Source organism: Zonotrichia albicollis, chromosome 6 (genome assembly GCF_047830755.1).
Source record: "Zonotrichia albicollis isolate bZonAlb1 chromosome 6, bZonAlb1.hap1, whole genome shotgun sequence".
In the NCBI taxonomy this organism is placed as follows: Eukaryota; Metazoa; Chordata; class Aves; order Passeriformes; family Passerellidae; genus Zonotrichia; species Zonotrichia albicollis.
Window position 1 is genome coordinate 56699540 of NC_133824.1, and position 22625 is coordinate 56722164.

The 22625-nt window shown below is 42.9% G+C and overlaps 1 protein-coding gene across 8 annotated transcripts in view; it reads right to left on the minus strand.

The window, feature by feature from the left end:
• NAV2 (neuron navigator 2) overlaps positions 1-22625 on the minus strand; it is a 370655-nt gene that overhangs the window by 116363 nt on the left and 231667 nt on the right. For 5 of the 8 annotated variants that reach the window (XM_074543920.1, XM_074543916.1, XM_074543918.1 and 2 more), the window contains 4 exons: positions 15688-15760; positions 10570-10768; positions 8952-9020; positions 5966-6123 (listed from right to left, as the gene is read on the minus strand). In XM_074543920.1, coding sequence (XP_074400021.1) covers positions 5966-6123; positions 8952-9020; positions 10570-10768; positions 15688-15760 — 499 coding nt within the window. The remainder of the gene's footprint in view (positions 1-5965; positions 6124-8951; positions 9021-10569; positions 10769-15687; positions 15761-22625) is intronic. The other 3 variants (XM_074543924.1, XM_074543919.1, XM_074543917.1) reach the window with 1 other exon arrangement.

Genomic DNA, 22625 nt, shown 5'->3' on the forward strand with positions numbered 1-22625 from the left:
AAGAATTGTTATTGCTATAAATGTCACTGCAGGTATCTTGTAGGTAATACGGGAACCTTGCAACCTTTCTTTTAGACAAAGAACATAAATTAACCCTGCAAGTACCAAACAGCAAAAGGGATTTTCCAAAGCCCTGTTTATGCAGAGCTCTGTGTTTTATCAGCATCCCTCTGTTCCAAAGCCCATTTGAATACCACTGAATATCTCAGCCTTCAAGCCATTACCCACAAGAACTCTGAGTTTCCATCTCCTTATACACATTTCTCGCCTTGCTTTACACAAAGATGAGTTTTTCCTCTCAGTTGCTAAAGTAGCCTTTTTCAATTGAATCTGAGGGTTTGACATGATCCAAATCTGCCATTTTAAATGACCTTAAGCAATGCTGAGTTCAAGACAAGCTCAGTCTCACACAGAACCAAGTCATGGGAGTATACTGTCATGCATTTTTATATCAGTGCAGGATTGAATATGAAACATTTTTATCATCAGCAGCAGAAATTCCAATGGCTCATTTCCAGCTTTAGGATTTTCTACTCTTTCACAAGAGAGCATTTAGATAAATGAATATGGATTTCCTCATGCAGCTGACATGGAGACACTGATTTAACTCTGAAGAGCCTTTCCTGCTGAAGCTCTGACCACATCTGCCATGGCCTCTTGCACTGTGCCCTTCAACCTGGTGCCCTGGTGCCCTGGCCTCCTGGACCTCATAAATAGAACTGTCCACACACCTCTGAGCACACACATGGCATGTGTAACATACACCAGTCTGCTCACTGCCCACACACCCTCTGAGCACACACGTGGCATGTGTAACCATACACATCTGCTCACTGCCCACACACCTTTGGGCACACACGTGGCACATGTAACCATACACGTCTGCTCACTGCCCACGCACCTTTTGGGCACACACATGGCATGTGTAACATACACCAGTCTGCTCACTGCCCACACACTCTTAGAGCACACACGTGGCATGTGTAACATACACCAGTCTGCTCACTGCCCACGCACCTTTTGGGCACACACACGGCATGTGTAACATACACCAGTCTGCTCACTGCCCACACACCCTTAGAGCACACACGTGGCACGTGTAACCACACACCAGCCTGCTCACTGCACTGGGGCTGGCATCTCCTTGCTAACCTTGCACTGATGGCAGTCAGTCCTATTTTCATAACATGAAGTTCAAATGAGGAAACTCCCTAACTCTCCTTCCAAATGCCTTAATAACTCTTCCCATTTCAGCAGTTTACACTTGAGAAAAGATTTAGAAGGAAATAATAATTAGAGGTATCAAAGCGTGGTAACCAGCGTAGGTCACAGCAGCCTGTGGAGATATTCCTCCTGAGCTCCACCTGAAAGCAGGAGCTGGGGATAACCTGAGGTTATCCAGGGCCCTGCCAAGGCAAGTCCTGAACACTGCCAAACAATGAAATGCCACCCCTTCTCCAGACAAACCTCTCCAATGGTTTATTCTTCTCATATTCTTCTTCATTCCTGTTTCCACGCTTTTGATTTCCCCTAAAGGAACGTGTGCCCCTCAAACTGTCACCCCACATCCTTGTGAACATAGTGACTACCCCTCACATATTAAAAGGCAGTTATTAAATACACAGTGTTCCAAGTTAAAAAGGTTTACCCAAAATTTGAAAGAAATAAAATATGAAATAAAATGAAATAAAATAAAATAAAAACAAAAAAATAAAAATTAAAATAAAATAAAGTAAAATAAAATAAAATTAAATTAAATTAAAATGAGAGGAACACACACTTTTCTTATCTCCTGCCCATATGGACACTGCTATGAAAACAGTTATTTGTTTCACCTCACTGTCTGAATCTGTAGGCATGTATTCTTGGGTTTTTTCCTTTTTCTGATGCTATCTAAGAGAAACCTGACATCAACCTTCTTTATAAACCTGAGTAACAACCATTTCCTTTGATCTCAAGCAGAAATGGGCAAAGTCTGGTAATATGTTTTTTTTTCCTACTGATATTTTATTTAACATACAATCCACAGGAATATTGCAATTTTTCCCACAGATGTCTACTGCCCTCTGTAGGATTATTTCAAATAAAATATACTGTATCACATCATCAACATGGTAGAGGAGGCTTATTAAGTTGATATCTCTTACAGCTTCATAATGTCACTGATTTTAGAGATTTGACACAAGTAATAAGCAGAATATTCCCAGCCAACAGCATCAGACATTTAGACTGCAAACTGCAAGCTGAGTGCCTGCAGAACAGAGAGGACAATGGGTGCATGAGGGTGTTCAGAGCTGGCCAAAAATCCCCACCATTCTGCAGAACTCAGGCTGCTTTCAGAGCATGCCTGAAGAGACTCTGCTGTGTGCAAGCAGAACACTGACATAAACTCAGGAGAAAACCTACTGCATCAAAGGCTTTATTGAAGCTGTAGGTTTCAATGGATTTAAGTTTCCTTCCTGATGTCACCTAGGATGCAGTTCTGGTCCTCACTGCCACGCGTAAGAATAGATTCATGTATGCTAAATTGCATATGGATTTTTGCATCCCATTTGCAAATCAAATTTTGGCTGTATTTTATCTGGTGGTCCTGTCAGACAATTAGAAAGATGTGGTAATGAGGAGCCTCAAAGCAACTGCTAACTGCACACAGGCATTGAAATGCAATGTTCATTTACTTCTCTACATTCATTAGAAAAGTTTTGGATAACCTAGATGAGTTCAGCAGTGCCATGGGAAGAGTCTGATGCCTTCCATGCCACAGGAGACCTGTGGTGTGCAAGGACATCAAAGGACAAGGAAGCAAACCAAAGCTATTCCTGCATAAGCATGGGCTAAGGAATTCTGACCATTCAGAAGAGAATTGGCTCCTGTTGTATGAAGGGATTAGGATGACATAAAAAACCCCAAAACAACAAGCCTAAGTGCTCAATTCCCCACAAGACAAAAATGCAATTAAGACTTTAATGGCATTTTTCTTTTAAAAAAAGCCTGCATCACCAATTACACATATATAAAAATATCCTCTCTGGAACGTATCTGCAATTATAAATGGCTAATCACTATGACAATAAATACAAAACCATACTACAGCATGTTATCATTTTATGATGTGAGGAATGAGGGTCCTGAAATTCCTGTGAGTTCAGGTAAATTCCCTATAAAAGAGGAATTTGCATATAAACTGAGGCTGTAACTCCAAAAAGCAAGTTAAAGCTATCAGGCCCTAACCTCAGAGAAGGACTGAACCAGGTGTCTGAGTGATCCTTACTAGAGAAACACTGATCTCTGCTCTATATATTGAGCACGTGTGCACCTCACGTCAAACACGTGCATCCATCCAAGAACCTCCCCTTTTTCTGCAACGGTGCAATGATTTTTGATATTACACAAATCCCTTCCCCAAGTTTTCTAGGAAACCAGTGGTCTCATCAGTAACTGATTTACAGAATCTTCTGAATAATCTGGGTTATTTATTTCCCAGTAGTTGGCTGTTTTTCCATGCTCCATTTGCTGTCCTTTTCCTTTCTGATGAATTCTGTTTCAATTAATGCACTTTCATTGCCACAAGCCACAGACCAATGACTAACAAGACAATTTGCACTCGGAGGGAAAGGCCACAGATTAATAAAAGCTAAAAATTACAACCTACTTTTTGTAAGAAATGATTCAAACACTGAAGGCCACCTTCCATCACAAAGTGACCAACCATGCCAAAAGAGGCTGAGTTTTAGTTCTGCCATTTCCTTCCTCAAAAACACAACAGAGCACACACTAGGTAAAGAGACAAAAACTTACCAAGCCTGGCACACAGCACAGTCATGTAAGTCTCATTTTCTTAGGCAAAACACAGGATATGGGTCAGAAAACCTGAATTGTCCTAGCACTTTGACAATAAACTTTGCCTGGCAATGTTACAATTAACTTCAAAATAAGCCAAAATTTTGTCAAACCAATTGCTTTTGTTTCTCATGGATGTAGGCCAACTTTGTGTCATGATTATACTTTTAAGAAAAGTTCAAGTTCAACTTTACATGAGCCCTTTTTTTTTTTTAAGACCATAATTTATGACTGGAAATTTTGACCAGAGCAAAATTCTGAGTAGTTAATGCAACTTATGTAGATTGTCACCCTAAGAGCCAGCCTTGTTTCCTTTAGTCATTTGTAATATTTGTAGGAAGCAGTTCATCTCATGTGCTTCTTCAGCAACCAGTTTATCTTTCTCAGGAGATGAATTATAGTGAGGAATGAGGGTTCCCACAACTGACTGTGTAAAAGCAGTTGATATTTAAGCTAGTTGACAAATTGTTGTTATTTCTCTGTATGCATAAGGATTTCTTTCTTTCTCTTTCTTTTCTGAAGACTAAAACCAGTACTTTACCTTCCTTATTTAGTAATCTAAGTTAACTGAGAAACAGCTAAAATAGATGGAGGTCCTCTCCTGCCTGCAGCATCACCTCACACATCCCATACGGAGCAGGGACCATCTGGCCGCCCAACCCACGTGCAGGACAAAACAAATCCCACTCACCTCTCCCCAGCCCAGGGATAAGGGGCCATGAGCACAACAATATTCACAAGAAGGACAGAGAAAGAGGCTGGGAAGATATTACACAGGAAAACAAGGTTTCTGCTGCTCACACTAAAAGCTGTTAGCTTGTTCTTTGAACTGAAAGCCAGACCTAGCTCAGATTTAGAGACAACTATTACATGCTGATGTTGCAGTTAAATCATTCCTGTTTACACAGTGTACGATTCTAAAAAAATACACATTGATTTACCAATGTGTACTGTTAAATTATTAGCTTATTATGCTAATACACGAATCTGTAATATAATTATATTAGACAGAGGTGAATTTTATTTTTCTGTTATACAAAACACGAGCTGGGTGTTTCAGAATGTCCTTGGAGAATGCTGAGGGCCCTCCACTGCCACCATAACTTTTTTGGGGTTACTTTCCAAAACCTACTGACAGGCAGCCCTCGGATAACACTTTGCAGAGAAGGAAGAGCAGAGTTTCCTGGAAAGAGCCAAGCATGGGAACTACAGAGCAGCTGACCCAGCGCAGCGCTGTTCCCTGGAGCCAAGGGCTCAGTGCAGTGATCAGCACCTCTGCACAGGCAGCCAGGAGCCCTGAGCCCGAGGGTGCCACTGTCCAGTGAGCGCAGGGAGCCTGTGCTGAGGCCCAGAGCTGGCTCCTGGGCAGCACAATGGCTTTGGGCACGCGGGTTTGCTGCCAGCCCACGCTGACAGTCTGGCTGTGCCAGGCTGGAGAGAGGCGCTCGGCTCTCACCAGCCACAGCCCCCAGCCCCACTCTGAGCTGCCAGCTGAGGCTAATCAGTGCTGGCAGCTCACTGAGTTACTGAATGGACACAAAGTCAGTAAATGTCATTCAAAAAAGCTCTGCTTCACACACAGCACGGCTCTGAGTGCTCCTGATGTGCTGCCACAGACATCACTTCACTGCAACGTTCATAAAACATGTTCCTGCCTTCACATACAACACTAGATGATTCCTGAAATCAGATCGGAATTGTGCAATTTTGTCTCTTACAGGATAGTCCATAATAGTAATGGGAATGAAAGCAAATTGTACTACTTATCATATAAAAACTTCGCAGAAATCTTCAGCGGTCATTTTTCATTCTTGTCAAACTAATCATCAAAATGCCTTGTTTTATGATTAATTCCTTCCCCCTTATCTGTGCTTGAAGCAAAATGAAGAAACATGGTTCACCAGTGCCAGCACATTTTAAAGTTATGTTTTTGGATGCACCTTCAGGCCAGCAAGTCACAACTTCAGATATATTAAAGGAGGACTATACATTTTTCAAGAAGAGACAGCTGGCTTTTGGATTACAGATGTCATATTTACAACACACAACTTCAAGACAGTCTAAAATCCAATCTCCTCCGAGTTGAAGCCATCATTAAGAAAAATCCAAGCTGCTAATTGCTTACCTTTGTCATTGCTGCTGGTTGGGGCTGGGGGGAGAAGGCCAGGCTTGGATTTGTCGTAGTTGTTGAAGCTCTGGCTGCGTCGGTTGTTGGCACTGATGGCACCACGAGCTTTGGCCTCGCTGCCCGCAGCGGACACCCTCATGGTGGGACCTGGAAGTCTGCCGGGACAATTTACAGCAGCTTTAAGCACAGGGAAAAAGCACTCTGGGCAAGAAACCACGGGGCACCATGCACAAGCTGAAAATGAAAGCATCAACAGCACAAGTGTAGGCTCATAAGGGCGTTTCTGCTTCTGTAAGAACAAATCAAAGGATCGTCTTGGATGAAAATGTGTATGGCAAACAAGCTGCAGTCGGAAGTGTTTTACACTAGAAAAAAAGCCCTGAGACAAAATTAACAGTCACCTGCCATAAGTCTGGTGAATCAGAAACAGTTGCAGGTAAATTCAGGGGGGCAATACCACTGCCAAAAGGTTAACACCAAATGAGACATTACTGCTGTTAAACCGGATTGCCGGACACTTCAGCACATGCTGGCCACATAAAGGCTACGCTTATTTCAGAAATACCAATGAGATGGAACTTGGCAGCATTTTCCCTCTAGAGAGGCACATAGCATCTCTGCCCTGACAGAGCTACAAAGCTCAGCAGCCAGGCCCAGCAAGACTTTAGCCTGATTTGATTATTTGAGCCTATATAAATCACACACAGCTACAGTACCCTCTCCTAGAGTGAGCACATTATCAGTGAGCTGGTATTAACCTCTGGTTTAAACTGGGCATCTGCCTCTTCCAGCACTCTCTCACCATAGCCTGTACTTACCAGATAAGGCTGATCAACTAGGAAAAAAAAGTAGTTATTCTGGAGTAAGTCAACAAACTTTTATGCTTTTCAGGCAAAAAAGAAGGTGGAAGACTTCCCTGAAAAGCCCAACAGAATCAGGAAAGCCACTGGCATCACATCTCAGAACACTTCAAAGCCTACACCCACACACAGAATCTTTTTTAAGCTTCTTCATGTAAAATACAAAAATCTATTCAAATAACTTGCGTCATAAATAAAGTAAAAGGAAGAACTCCCAGTTGTCAGAGAAAGTGGGGATGCAACTGGCCAAATCACCATTGTGCCTCTAAAAGAAGGAAGAGAAGCCAGGAAGGAACCTGGCACGGCTTCCTAAATAAACTGATTTATCCAGGACCAGTGAAGAAATAGAAAATATGAAAAGAAACATGGAGAAAAAGCCAAAATGTCAGCAGCTGCATGCACATGCTTTCAATGCTCAAGAGTCCAAGACATGAGGGCATCATTCAAATACAAACCCAGAAATTAATTTACAAGCTCAAACCACCACAGATTCAGCACAGCACATCATGGTTCTGAGGTTGACTTTTAGACCAGTCTCTCAAATTATCCAGCACTTTTTCCAGCACTGGGGGGTGCTAAAAAGTTGTCCATACTCATCACTGCAGCAAAGGGCCCATGAGAAAACCCCAGCGGGGCTCCATCCACTGCAGAGGAGACCGCAGGGGAAGGAGCTGAGGGCAACCAGTGACAAATAAAACTTTCTGAGAAAGTCACCAAGACAAGGAAGTCCATGAAAAGCTCATTTTGTGTGACAGTTTTTCTACAAGGTACCTCAGCCCAAAGCTGCCCCCAGTTTGAAACCCTGAGTGTGGGGCTCCCAGCCCAGGATGGCTGCATGGGAAGGGACAATGTTCCTCTGGTGATGGATGAGAAAAGGCTCCCCACACACAAAAAACACGGGTTTGGCAAAGCTGTCACATTTTAAAGTAAACAAAGCTCCTCAAACCATGTGACCACTTAACAAGTGACAGGTTTTCCATCTGAGTCAGAATTGTCACTGCCAACAAAAACACACCAAGAATAAAAAATCTACGTGCCAAGAGCACTCTTGAAGATATCCTTTCTCTTAGACTTTTTTCCCCCCCCACTGTAGTTTAACCAACTGCTTTTAAGCCCCTGCTTTTGCTATTAGGTCAAGATATTTCACAAGATACTTTGCACATGTCTGTGAAATCTAAGGAAAAAATCAGGTTCAGGGAGACACTTCTGAGAGGAGGTACTGAGCTTGGAGAGCACTCTTTTACTACTTTTCAGCACCTCTGTTAAGCAAATATGAGCTGTCAAGTCATAATTAAGATCAAGGAAGAACGTGAAAAGAAAATGCAGAACTTTTTAACAGGGATTATTCTGCAGAGATTCACTGTTAGCATGTAAGAAATGAGATGTGGGAAATAAATCTAAATTATACAGCACAAAAAACAATCTATACAAACTGAATAAAAGATCATAGCCTATAGGCTCACAAGCTTAGCAAAAATGGTATGGTATAATTTACCAATGTAAAACTATATTCTAGTCAAACACTTACATATAATAGTAAACTAGCAAGATGATCACCCAGATTAATAAGCACAGGAAGCCTCAGGATCCCTGGGATGAGATGGCAGATGGGCTGGCATGCACGCCATGCTGGGGGCCAGGGAGCAAAGGGACCGAGGGGCCTGATCCCCTCCAGTGCTGGGTGTGGGAGCAGGGGGACAGCAGGAGCCACGCCGTGCTCTGGGCTCACAGCATGCAGGGACACTCTCCCCGCCACGAGGAGATCCCTCAGGTCATTCCCAATCCAAAACATTCTCTGATTCTATCATTTCGATAATGCAGGTCAAAATATAATTCATACAGCGGGGCGAGAACTCCCAGAACCATGGTTTGTTCTCAAAAGCAAAAGCTCCTAAGAACAAAAAAAAAATCAAATTATTTCCTTCAGGGCCAAAATGCATTCCACATCTCAAAAAAAAAAAAAAAAAAAAAAAAAAAAAAAAAAAAAATCCATGTGAAACTTTCCCATTTCAGCCGTTTGTAAAGGCCTAGTTACAACCTGTTTTTGACAGGAACCCTAAACATGCACCCAGAAATATTGCAAAAGGTAATTCATGCTTTGCAGAAGATGAAGAAATGCTAACCTAGAGGACCTTTTCTGACCAAGAGTGAATCGGATGATTTTGCTTTGAGATGAGTCCCTGGGAGATGCACTGTGACAGGAAAGAAAAAGCGGAAGAGAACATTGAACAAAGAAACTTTTTGGTGTTTTTTTTTTTTAAAGCCACTGAACTTTGTAACTGGTTTTAGGGAAAATATGGGTTTTTTTATGAATTTCACAAGAATAAAAAGCTTCTTGCCAAAGTATGACTTCAAGTCAAAACCACTACAGTCTGAAATTAATTTTTACAGAGTAATGAACATGAATCTGCATGCAACCCCCAACCCTATTCCTCTTTTCCTTCTCACTCCTTTATTAGATATATTTTCTGTAGAATCTGAGCAATTTGACTTTAGTACATATTAAGAAAACATTAAATTGAAGATCTTCAGGATATACATATTTGTCAAGTATTTGAAACCCAGCCCAATCTACACAATGGACTGAAAACAGCAAAACAGTGTTCAGCATCTCTGCATGTATGACAGAAAACTTGCAGAAATCTCTTCAAACACATCTTTATTTTATGGTAACTATTTCCTTTTTATACATGCTGCAGGAACACTATGTTTTTCAGCTACATAAAACTACTGTTTACACCTAAATGAGCATAATTTGTGATGAAATACATAAAAGCCAAACCCAAATAACCTCTGAGTGGTCCCACTTGGAAGGCTTCAGTAAAACTGTTTATATCCCTCCTAAGGCAGCACTTCAGCCAGCATCCACCTCAAGGTGTGTTGGCACAAGCAAGCCTCAACGTGAGATTTGCAAGAACAAGAAGCCTTCATACTTTAGTAATTGTGCAAATATGATTTCTGCTTTTAGTTCTCCTTCTTATCCCCTCCCTGTTTTAGCAGTGCAAGGTCAGAGCAGCAGAAGGCTGCGCATGCATTTACTGTGGCACTGCCTCAGAACATTGTTTTTATTCCAGTCTGGGCAGAGCACTGCTAGCATTAAAGACATTCAAGGAACAAAACCCCTTTCTATTCATCTGTACTCTGATCTAGGAGCACCAACAAACACCAGTGATGGAAGTTATTTTTCATGTAAAGCCAGCAGCATATTATTTTTGACCAGAAAGTCTAGATTTGATTTTGACTGCCACCAGGCGTTATGAGCTCTATTTCCTTTAGCACTGTCAGAGTAACCCTTCCCCACAGTGGAAGGCAACCCTTCCATGTCTTAGTGAGGACTGAAACTCTTGTAATCTGAGAACTGAGGCTGGTTTTCATATGCCTAAAATGTATGTTTTCTAAGGGAAACAATGTGCATGCTTTGTGAGTAGAAAGAAGCAAAAGGAATAGTGAGAAAAACATCCTTTTACAATCCTGTGGTTGCTTGGTCCAGCAGGGATGTCCCACCCATTGGGCTGCAGATCTCTAGCACTGAGAACATATTTAAATACATGTGTTTTGCTTTCCAAAGGCTTGAAGTCAATTGCTACCCAGCATTCCACTCCCAACACACTTTATTCTAGAGCAGAACTAAAGAAAGGAGTTTCTTTGGCTTTTTAACACCTGCAAGAAGCAAAAAAAAAAAAAAAAAAAAAAAAAGAGGTAAATAATGAAAGAAACCCACGTTGAAGGAGATTTCCCCACCTGGAGTGCATTTCTGGCTGTGCTTTCAGCTGCTGCTGGCACGGGGAGTGGGGCAGAGCTGGCCCCTGGTGCTGCTGGCCCTGGGCTGGGGGCGCTGCTGGCTGCGAGGGATGGAGCTGGGGCTGCTGCTGCTGCTGCTTGTACCGAGACAGGCTGAAGAACAGGCCCAGGATGGCCTTCAGATTCCCATTCCTGATTTCTGCAAGGCAAAGGGAGAAGGCGCTCGTCAGCCACCAGCGGGGTTTCTCTCTGGCAGCGCGGTGGGTCAGCCTCTGCTCCCAGAGCACTGTCTGAACCGAGCTCCTATGGGATACCCGCGAGGATGAGTTTCCTTCTGCACATCTAATTGGCATTACAGTTGACTGCCAGTGAGCACCAAGGACAAATAAATAACTAATCTCTCCCCTGCGGTGATCAGCAATATCTCACATTTCCACTGGGTTAAAATGACAGTGTGCTTAAAAAGCAAGTTCCTTTAAATCTTTCCTTTAAACTAACAGAACCCAAAACAGAGGCCCCACAACAACAATTGTATTAAGGGCAGCATGCTGTAAATGATTTCTCAGTCCTAAACTTGCACAAGGAGGAAACTACTCCATTCTCACACTGGCATCACATCTCAGTATTTTGATATTTCTGGAACATCAAAATAATCGTTTCCACTAAGAAAATTTGATGCAAGTTTTGCACTAGAAAATGTAGTTATTGGCTGACATAGCTGTATTCAAACATAATTACCAGCTTTGATACTGTCACAAGCTGATAAGGGATGGGCACCCAATTTACCTAAAGATAGCCGGGCAGTCAAGGCATAAACTTTTCAATTCCTGAATGCCATCCTGCTCTTCTATGCAATATCAAATGCAAAAACGTAAAAGCAAACAGAAATACAAAGATGAAGAGGTGTATCAGACCACACACTTAACCACTGTATCATAATTAATACTCCAGAGGAAAAATTCTTCCTTGCAGACAACCTTAATGTGCTGTGACTTAATTATTTAGCATGTTTAATTTCCTAAATTAAAAAAGTTAATTTAAAAAGCTACAATGAAACAGCTGAACTTCTGCCTGTGTTGTACAGATCACTCGAACTAAAAGCTGACTGTTGCCCTGTGAGACAGTAAGAAGAAAAGGACATGAGTAAGGCAGTGGCCAAGCACAAAGGCAAGAAGCAGAATTTTCATTTGTTTCCAGCTCTGGCTGAAAGGTTGCTCTGAGTTTGTGATGGGCCCCACTCCATCCCTTACTCCCTCTCCCAGCCACATTTCTGCTCACATTGCTCGTCTTTGCTGTATAAACAAGCTTCTGCTCCTAATCCTAAGCACTTCACCCAGCAGATCTGAGGCTCAAGGTTTAAAACTGTTCTTTACCCGTTCTGTACCAGCTCCCAGCTTTGGTCTCCTTGTCTACCTGCACCTCAGTCTACTTTCCCTTCCCAGACACTGATATAACTCACTTTCTTTCTGAAATTTGTCTCAACCCCTGCCCATGACTTCAGAGAATATTAGCCCTTCTCCAAGTGGCCCTGACCCAGGAGATCCCTTTCCTCTCACACTTCCTGACTCAGTTTCCCCAGCCATTTTTCCTTCCCTGCAGCCTGGTCCCTCCATCAGTGCTGTGTCCCACCAGTGACCCCCAATCCCTTGTTTAAAGGATCATCATTCCCAGGGCCCTCCAGGAGCCATTTTCAGCCTTCCTTTGTTTTCTTGGCTCGTTTTGGTCTCCCCCTGAACAGTGGGGTCCCGATTAATCCTGCTGTTCCCCCTTTTCCCAGCCCACTCCTGCTCCCATGCACAAACCCAGCCTCCTCTCCCTGCACCAGGCAGGTTCCTTCTCTAATCTGCAGGTTCTCTTCAATAACCTCTGTTTAGCTTAGGAGGACAGGGGTAGAAGTAAAACAGACACAAAATGCAGCAGAACACAGTGAAAAGGATTTCCTTATCTCCAGCAAAGAACTCGAATTATCCATGGGAGCTGTAAGGAAAGCAGCATCCAATCACAGGTTGAAGCATAACTAAACAGATCCAGGGGCACTGGGAAGCTTAACTGCACAAATACAGGTCAGGAATAAAAGAAATTACCATGGACCTGCTTGTTTAAATTTAGCAATATGCAACTGGAAACTGATTTCTATGTGAAGTGAAAGGCAACTATAACAATAACCCACCTACAACGTGTTGCTGCCTGTTGTCTGCTGCATTTATCAGAAAGGCAACCTGCTTTTGACCAAATAATCAAAAGAAGAACACTTTTAATGAATTAAAGCAGTCTCTTCCCCTCTGGATTTGAAAAAAAAAAAAAATTAAATCAGGCTTTCAGTGGTACCTGTTTCTTTTATCTTAAAAACTGAGGTAATTCTGACAGTTCTACCTCACATTTCGTACAAAAGGAGTATTTCAAAGACTACTTCAGCCTCACTGCACTCTGCACATCAGCAGAGTCTCAAATGCTTCCTGCTTCAAGTCCTCTCCAGCCCATGGGCAGCTCCAGTATCATATTGACTTAGATAAGGACAAGGATGTCACCCAGCCATTCTAAATGTGGAGCCAAAAATTACTGTCCTGGATACTGGAAACAAACACTCCGGACACTTGAAACCGGAATTTGGTTTTCAAAGGAAGCCCCCAAATCCACTCTTCAGAGATTTCCATCCTGGGATCTCCCTGCTGGTGCCTGTTTGCCCTCCATCCCTGCTCCAGGATGTGTTCAGCTGATCCTTATCCAGCTCATCTGTCACCCAAAAGATGTGCAGCTGCTTATGTGTGATATCAGTCTGAGTTTCTAATGCACATTTATATTCTCCAATATCTTCAATATCTTGAGAGCAAGGAGATATTGTGTGAAGGAGAGCAAGCTTCTCTGGGCAGCTGCAATTCCAGGAGTCTAACACAGGTCTAAGGGCAGGGGTATAGCAAGACAGTTCAAAGAATGAACAATAAAAATTTGCAGCAAGAAGTGAAAAGAGATCTCCAGCCCTCAATAGTTTTCTTCAGCAACTAGAAACGGAGATTTATATTTCTAGGAATCTTTGATAAGGGGATGCCTTTTTGCCTTCATGTTTCTGGGGAAGGGGAGCCTCTAGCACAGCACAGTCATCACCAGTGACTGCAGCTCCTCAGCATCTCCACTGCAGAAATCCATCAAAACAGACTCTGTGTCAGTGGCACACACATATCAAAGCAGGATTTTTCAACACTAGAAGGATATACACGTGCAGCCCCAAATTATTTCAACATTTAGGAGTCATCCAAATTCCAGTTTTGAGTCATTAACTTCCCTCCACACTGAAGCTGCACTGTTGAAAAATACATGCTCTTAACAAACCCAGGGGACTTCAGTGATTATTCCCGTTTGGAAGCAATCACAACCTTTTCCTTCCTCCTGGATGAGGATCTGCCAGTGAAGTAAATAAAGTTATTTGCAGTTGACCTAACAGGTCTTGGCAACTTGCACAGAAACACTGCTTGTTTGGTAACAACATTCCTCACTTCAAATGGTTCTGTGTTCCTCAACACAGTGCTGGAGCAACTAGAAAGAGAAATTCACTTCACTGCTGCATTCAAGTCTTTTACCTTATTTTATAAAAATATATTAATTCCCTCCCCTTCTCTAGTTGTCACTTTCTTCCTTCAATGTTAGTGGTGGAGTCAGTAATGCTCTCATTATGTGCTCTCATTTATGGGCAGCAAACATTACTGTTCCTTCTCAGCTTCCATGAGATTTAATACACTAATTCCTAGACAGTGTAAGAGCAAGGCAGAAATCCCGAATCGGGGAAGCTGTGGGATAACGTGTGTGCTGCTGGGCCTGCCCTGGGCCTTGGCAGGAGAGCCATGGGCATTAACCAGCGTGGGCAGCACCACACTGCCAGCTCCGTACACCCAGGCACTTTGCTCATCACCCACCTGCCACTCCACTGGGAGTTTATTTACCTGGTAAATAATGTGAATGTATTTTTACAATATTTCCATGCTAAGGTCAAAATTGGCCTTTACAACTGACTCAGCCGCGTTTTCTTTTTACTCATTTCCTGGCAAAAACCAAGTTTTCTGCTGTTTGAAGTTTTAGCTCATGCTTTCTTTTCTTGACACGAGAATCCTTCTGATTATAACCAAGCAACTGAGAAGTGCAATGCTGGCAGCACTCAGGTGGACCATAGTAAAGCTTCTCTTTGTAGGAAAATTTTTGTTATTGCTGTTCTAATGCAGCCTAAGAATACACCCAACATTCTGCCTCCTCTTCTGCTAGCTGTGGTGCACTCAGGTTAGAACACTAAATATCTGCTATTTCGGTGCAGCATCCTCCTCCAAACTAAGTTTGTGAAGAGGCTCAGTCATCAAATGTAACTTTGAAGTCTCACCTGATGCCACACATTCAATTATGCGTTCTGCAAAGCACTGATCGAGATGTCATGTCATATATTCAGCTACTGAACCCAATGCTTTTCCAGCATATTTAATTGAAAATACAAGTGAAAGCTGGTGCTGATGATGACAGAAATCTGTTTGATCTCTTAATAAGATAATAGCTAAACAGCTTCTGAGCCAACAGGTGCCACACATTGTGCCATAAAGGAACAGAGTTAACCTAGTTTGGTTTCAGAAAATTCTGCTGCGCTTCAAAAGCAGAGTGATTAATTAGAGGTCAAAATGTCTTTTGTTTTGTTTTGACTCAAAACATTTGGATTTGATTGTTTTGTGCACTTGGAAACAGGAAGCAGGATGGTTGTTCAGGTAAAAGAATAATTGAAGAATAAGGAAATAAATTTTTTCTCTGAAAAGGCAAACAACTGACAGCAGTTCACTTATATCTGTAAAATATATACTGATCAATGTGCAAATGATAGAACTGAGATAAGAAATTTCTGGTTTTCAACAGAAAGTAGTGAAGAAGTGACTGAACTCTAATTTGGTCTCGATTACTTTTACAAGTAAGCTGTGTAGAAATTAGATACATATTTTATCTACCTTTCAAACTGAGATGGGGAAAAAAGCAATAAAGATTGTCAGAAGTTTAAACTGACCTTGTTAATTACACTCCATGTTCTAGTTGCAATCACAGGCAGCAATTCAGGTTCCTCATTAACATGGAATCTTAACCAACCAATGGACTCACCTTCTGCTGACAGCCCCTGGATGTTTATCCCCTTGGCAGCCAGGAAACTCAGGCACGCATCTATGTTCTCAATCTGTTCAAGAGCAAACAAAACAAACAGGGAAAAAGGAGACACAAAAAGAAAAAGCATTGTAAGAATTATTTACTCTCATCCACCGCCACCCTTGAGTGCGCTCAGTCTTTGCATCCCATAAAAAAGTCCCTTTGCTCGTGATGTGGAAACCATAGTATGAAACTCTCTCAGTTTCTGGGGCCCTAAATGGATTATTGCATTGATTATAAACTGGCTGTTCCACGGGTCAGGGCTTTCTGTTATTGGCATCTGCACGAAGCAGGTTAGCTCTATTCCCTGTTTCTTACTGGAGGGTCAAGGATGCTCCGCGCCGGATGCGTAACCTACAACAAGCGCAACAGACACCAAACCGAAAATAAACATGGAGGCCGTTGTTGGAGGAGGCAGACTGCCACTTGCTCTGAAGCTGACAGCTGGCAGAAGCTTCCAGCCGCAGCAGGAGCTGAACACAAGAGCTGTAACTGGAAACTGGAATGCAGAGCGCGCTCCCTGCCGCATTCCCCGCAAGGCAGGAGCACCAGGCCATTCCTGAGGGCACCTCCTGCCCCTCACACAGGCGGACAATGGGCACAGCCTTCATGGGACAAACCAGCTTCCACCAGGCAGGGACTCGTGCACAACAGCTCTGCCCTTGCTACACACAGACTGGACTCAAACCTACCTAACAAAGTGAACTCCAGAGGGGCTGAACGAGTCAGGAATGTTTTCCACTCCATCTCAACATTACAGCAAGAACCTTGGAGCAGCCTCACACCTGACTTCCCACCAAACTCCCACTGAAGCTCTGTGCCATAACCAGGAGATGCAGGGAGATGCCAGCCCCCAGCCCAGCCCAAAGCACTTCCATGCAAATGCCTGAGCTTGGACACCTCGAGGGGCTGCAAGGAACACTTGAGGAAATACCATGTTTTGTGTGCAGTTACACCAAAAACTCTTGGATGACACTGTTGAGCAACTCTTTTATTTAACCATGGTAACCAGCAAGTGATAAAATAAGTATTTGTGTCTGAACATGTCTCAAACATTAATTTATTAATTCCTTTAAACATTGCAACCAAACACTGCATCCACCATATGGATAAGGAAGGAGACGGACACCAAGCCCCACGCTTGGTCTCACATAACTACCTTTATTCTGTGGAGCACGGAGACATGTAAAGGAAACATGAAAAATCCAGCTGCCCTAGCAGCTCCTGCCTGCCCTCAGAAACCACACAGCTGAGGGCTAAGGCTGCAGTTTAGAACCTGAGCTCCCAGCACTGACCTGAGTTCCTTGTCCTTCTCAAAGTAATAAAAAAGGACCACGGAAGCTGCCAGGAAACCTCCCACATGGACTTCTCTCAGGGCACATTAATTTATTGTCTTTAACTGTAACAATAAAAACATTTTCTCCTATCAGGGGTAGAGGTTAAGTTATTGGCATTGCTGAACTGTGATTTCAACAATTAGAAACACTTTTATCAACCTCATTATACTTTGAGATATAATATAAAGTACACAAAGTATATAGCACACTTTGAGTAAATCATATACTCCAAAAGCCAGAGAGGGACCAAAGAACACATTTCCTGTACTGCTCAGACCTTAAGGCTTGAAGCAGGGTGCAGTTCAAAGGTTCATTTATCCACAGTTCAGTATGATCCAACAGCCAATTGACCCATTTCCTTCTTCAGTACTCAACAAGCCTTTCAAGTCTCCAACACGGCTCTTTTATTGAGGTGATTGGCGACTTGGCTGGAAAACCAAAGTTCACCTTTTCAAGAATAAACACCACATAAAAGGATCAATCCATTCCTACTACTTGCACTTAACAAGCTGCACCATTCCAAGAACACTTCCAGACTTCCACAGCTGTGGGCAGATGCCTCCTCTCCAAACCCGCAGGTTAGTGACTAAAGACAAGCAATATCTCACCCTCACTCCAGCTGCAGAAGCTCTCTCAGTCCTGCTCTGCCTGCTTCTCTTCCCAGTCCCCTCACCTCTGATAAACTCTCTTTCAGGACAGAGTGAGGCACAAGATTAGGATTCACAGTGAGTTCCTCATCCATGTCCTCATTCTTGGCGCTATACAGCAATCTTTGGTGATGTCCTAATCTCATCATACTCAGATTCAGGGAGTCCCCTTTAAACAATTCTATTTCTCCTGTGGCACAACCCCCCAGTTTTTCTGAGCACTGTGGCCACTGAATTTAGGTAAATCACACCCATGCTCAGACTGATGGATGGCTCTCCATCACAGGTCTGTATCTGAACCATAGGTTGAGCATGGAACCTCACGGCCATACAAAAGGTCAGATGGATGCCTCGCCACACCAGTGGGAATTCCTGGCTAAAAGCTGTGAGGAACAGGGGCTCTTGGTGCCCTACTGCCATGGAAAACACCTTGATTTCATCAGGCATGACTAAACAAAGTGGGAGTACCAGGGATGTGCAAGCTACAGCCTTCACATTCAGAAAATAAAGAACTAGGGGAAGATCCTGTAGGGATGTACAGCAATGCACACGTGAGAAATTCACTAAAAGAATAAAACTAAAAGATATAAATAAAAATATATAAAAACCTGAAAGATATAATGACTGTCTAAGATTTACACAGTGTCTGTGATATTAACAACATTACATGGCAGCATGGCAGGAATGAGAGGAATTGGTTGATTTGGAAGGAAAAATAGAGCTCAAAAAGGAAAACAGAAGAAAAGGAGAAAAATTCAAAAACAAGTGGAACACTGAATGCAGAACTGTGGCTGAAATTATCAAAATTTACTGCTGGTAAGAATTCAAGGTCCTTCCCACACAACAATGGCTGAGTCAAGAACCCTGACTTGGCTGAATCAGTCTAATGCATCAGAAATCCTGTTGCTGTTTGAAGAGATGACTTCCCAGCAATGCTACATGTCATGAATTTCACTCATAAAAGCTCCAAGGAAGAATTCCTGCCCTGGTCTCTGCTGTATTAACTACTAATAATTCAAAAATATAGTGGAGAAATACGACCCCAGTGCAGACAGGGCTGGAGACAAGCAAGCCATGATAATTAGACCATTTAGATGTGTGTAGGATAGAAGTGAAGTTTCTGGATAGATCTCAGGTAGATGGTGAGGGTGGTGAGGCCCTGGCACAGAACTGTGGCTGCTCCACCCCTGGAATTGTTCAGGCTGGACAGGGCTCAGAGCACCCAGGGCAGCGAAAGGTGTCCCTGCCCATGCAGGGGACTGGAACAAGAGGGTCTTTAAACCCGAACCATTCTGTGATTGTAAGCAAAACCCCAATGACCCTGCATCCTGGTGACTCCCAACACAAAGTACAGTTGCTGCCTGTAATCACAGCATTCAGCAGCAAATCATCACCCAGACTCTACAGGCCCCTCTTCTGCCAAGTCCATATTGCTCAAACCCTTCACGCAGATGTGAAACGACCAGATTTGCCAAAGGGGAGTGGATATTTTCTGTTGCACTGTGAGCTACAATTGTGTTTTTTGGCCGACAATTCTGATTTCTCATTTGCTTTGTCAGCAATGTTTAACACAGCAGAAGCAAAGCAGGAAAGATGGCAGCTGGATGCTCTCAATCCCTGCCTACCCAAAACAGGGGAAAGCTGTGCAAAAGAAGGAAAACCAAGCACAGCCACCCACAGTGATGATCCCACTCAGGAACATTACTGGGGTATCCCAAACTAAGCCTTATTAAACCTCCCAGACAAAATATTCAAATTAACTTGCAATTTTAGATCATCACATTTAAACTATTTCAGGAGTAATCTACTATCAACATGTGCTATCAGTCCCACATTCTTTTATGATGGGTATTCATTCTGAAATGTCCCTAAATGCCAACCAAGGACAGCAGAGGGGCCCCACACCAGAGGGGCTGGCAGCCTCTGGGGCTCCTCCTCCTGCTTCCTTTTAATTAGGAGATGATGAGGAAAACAAACTGCAACAACACTGTGAAATTCAATTTATGCTCAGACATAACGTATCAAGTGCCATCATTCTCATATTCAGAGAAGGAAAAGCCACCTGAGAACTCCCTCTTGACATGAGTAACCTGACAGGGTGGGAGCAGGAGGCACCATGGCTGAGTGCTGCACATGGAGAACTGCCCAGGACCGCATGATCACACCAGACCTTGCGCAGCAATTTCAATTTCTATTCTCGCCAGTGCTGGAGAGAAAACATGCCCTGGCCTGTATGAGCAGAACAGGATATGCCAGAAGCAAATTTAAAAAAACCCCAAGCCAAAATATCCCCATCCTGTAGCCTATAAATGGAGAGCCACAGGTGGGCCCTGACGTGTGGAACACTGAATATCTCAGACAAAATCTGAGTATGGACACAGCCCCAGCCAAAGCTGTCTGTCCAACACACAAGGCTGCTGCTCCTGGAACAGACATGGGGGTTTTTCTCAACAAAAAACAGAATTGAACTCATTGTAGGCTCCTTCAGGGGAGGTTTCTCATGTTGTGATGCAAGACCTGCGCTCCCAACTTTTACAGTGATAAATGGGGAGTTTTGATGAGCTTATCCAGAAAAATCACTTCTAATACTGAAACCTGTGCTTATGCAGCCTGTGGCTCAAATTTATGTGTAGTATATTCATTTTCAAAAGAAAAAAGAATGAATTCACATGAAAGTTTTTAAGGCCTCACAAACCTTTATGCAATATTCCAGCTGACTTCACATACAGTGCAGAAACAAGGAAATAGCCTAAGAAACACAAGCTGTTCCTTAGGACAAAATTTATTCCTTGTCTGTACTTTTGAATAAGGCGTTTGCCCTCATATTTTATATCCAAAAGTTTAAAAAGAGCCTTAAAATCTTAAGTCATTACACTGACAATTTTTAGAATCCTGGAGTTTTGGGGGAGGAAGGGCTCTCCATTGCAATAACATCTCATTTCCTCTATTTCCTAAATATAATTATATATAAAAAAAACACCAAAGCAGAATTGCAAATTCCATTTGTCCCAGAAGGATAGAAATACTAACTCTTATTGCTCTGTTTAAAATAAATCTTCATTAGCAGTTATCCCATTCAAAATATATCTTTTTAAAAAGAAAATAATACATCGCTCCCAGCATTCATCTGCTGCTCCTGACTACTTGGATAAAAATGTCTCCCAAAATTAAGTTTCTGGATTTTTGACAGAACTTGGTGGGCACCTTAAAAATAAAATAAAAATAAATATAAAATTAAATATAAAATAAAATAAAATTAAAAATAAAATAAAATAAAATGGTAAATGAAGCTAGTCTGTATTCTGAAGCAGGTTGTGGCAGATATACCCACAGGAAAAAAAATCTGCTCAAATATACATGAAGAGTTGAGTGTTCTCTTAAAACTGCCATACTTTGGGTTTTTAAAGACAAGGAGAGTTTGGGCATTAGTCTAAAGCTGGAGAACCAGCTTAACCCTCATCTCATGCATCCTCTCCTCTTTGACCTTGGTAAAACCTTTGCTATCCTGCGTTTGCAGCTCTTCCCGCAGAAATAATGGGACAAACACTCAACATTCCCTCCCAACATGCCCAGGGTGAACAGAAATGAGGGCAGCAAACCCCACAGAGAAGGCTGTACTTCACACTGGCCAAATTGCTGATGACAACAGAGGGCATCCAAGGGGCACGGGGTGCTGTGCATGGATTCAGGCCATCCAGGGCAACTCCCTGGTTTGCCAAAGCTGATCTGCTCAGGGACGGACACATGGAGGGTGGTAGAAATGCTCCTGCTTCACTCAGCTTTCTTTCAGGTTTGTTTTTACAGGTTTATTTATTTAAAACTGACATTTTCCTATGGGGAAAAACAAAAGTAAAGAGCATTTTCTTCGAAAAATATTCCTGGAAAGGTTATTTTTTGATTAGCTCTTCAGAATCAGACCTTTGAAAAGTTAAAGTGGATAATTTGTGAATTTGGGTTTGTGAGATGTTCTAAATTATGATCAAGCAACAACTTTGCGAAACAAGTATCAACAAAGAATCCTGCCTCTGGAGAATCATCAATTTAGGATACAGATGAAACTCTCTTGACAGTATTTTAGCACAGACCACAATAACTGTATTTCTTGGCACTGAATCTCTGTTTCCGTGTAACTGAGAAGAGGAGGAGCTGGGGAGAAGCCATGGCTGTGCTCAAGAAGCCCATCATTAGGACAGCAGTGACTCCCAGGGATGCATTATTCCCACCTTCCTGGCTGCCCATGGAAGACCCTTTTCCATTATAAGTTCTGTTCTGTGCAGCTGGGAAAGGGGGAATGGCTTTAAACCGGGAGAGAGCAGGTTTGTGTCAGACATTAGGAAGGAATCCTTCCCACAGATTGCCCACAGCAGCTGTGGCTGCCCCTGGATCCCCGGCAGTGCCCCAGGCCAGGCTGGGCAGGGCTGGGAGCAGCCTGGGACACTGGGAAATATCCCTGCCATGGCAGGGGGTTGGAGCCGGGTGGTTGTCACAATCCCTTCAACCCAAACAATTTCATCATTCCTTAATTCAATCCAAAATTACACCAATATCTAGCAAAGGTGGACTTTTCCTGAAAGATCCTTGAAATTTACACAAACCAATCTTTTCCAGAGTGCACAAATGCTCAGAAGGAAGGACTGATACCAACACCACCAGTGCACCGAGGGCAGGCTGCTCTGTCCTCAAACACCAGCTCAATGCTGAAGGCTCCGTGGATCAGTAACTTGAACTTGCAGCAGGAATCCAGAATGTAATGAAAGTGGTTCAGAAAGCACCTCGTGCAATGCAGGCATGGACAGTTGCTCATTCCTGAAGGGTCCCTGGGCAGGAGCTGTGGCCAGAGTCCGTTCCCAGCACTGGCATTCCCCACTGGCATTCCCGGGCCTGCAGCCCTGGGCTCCCAGCCTCACCTGTT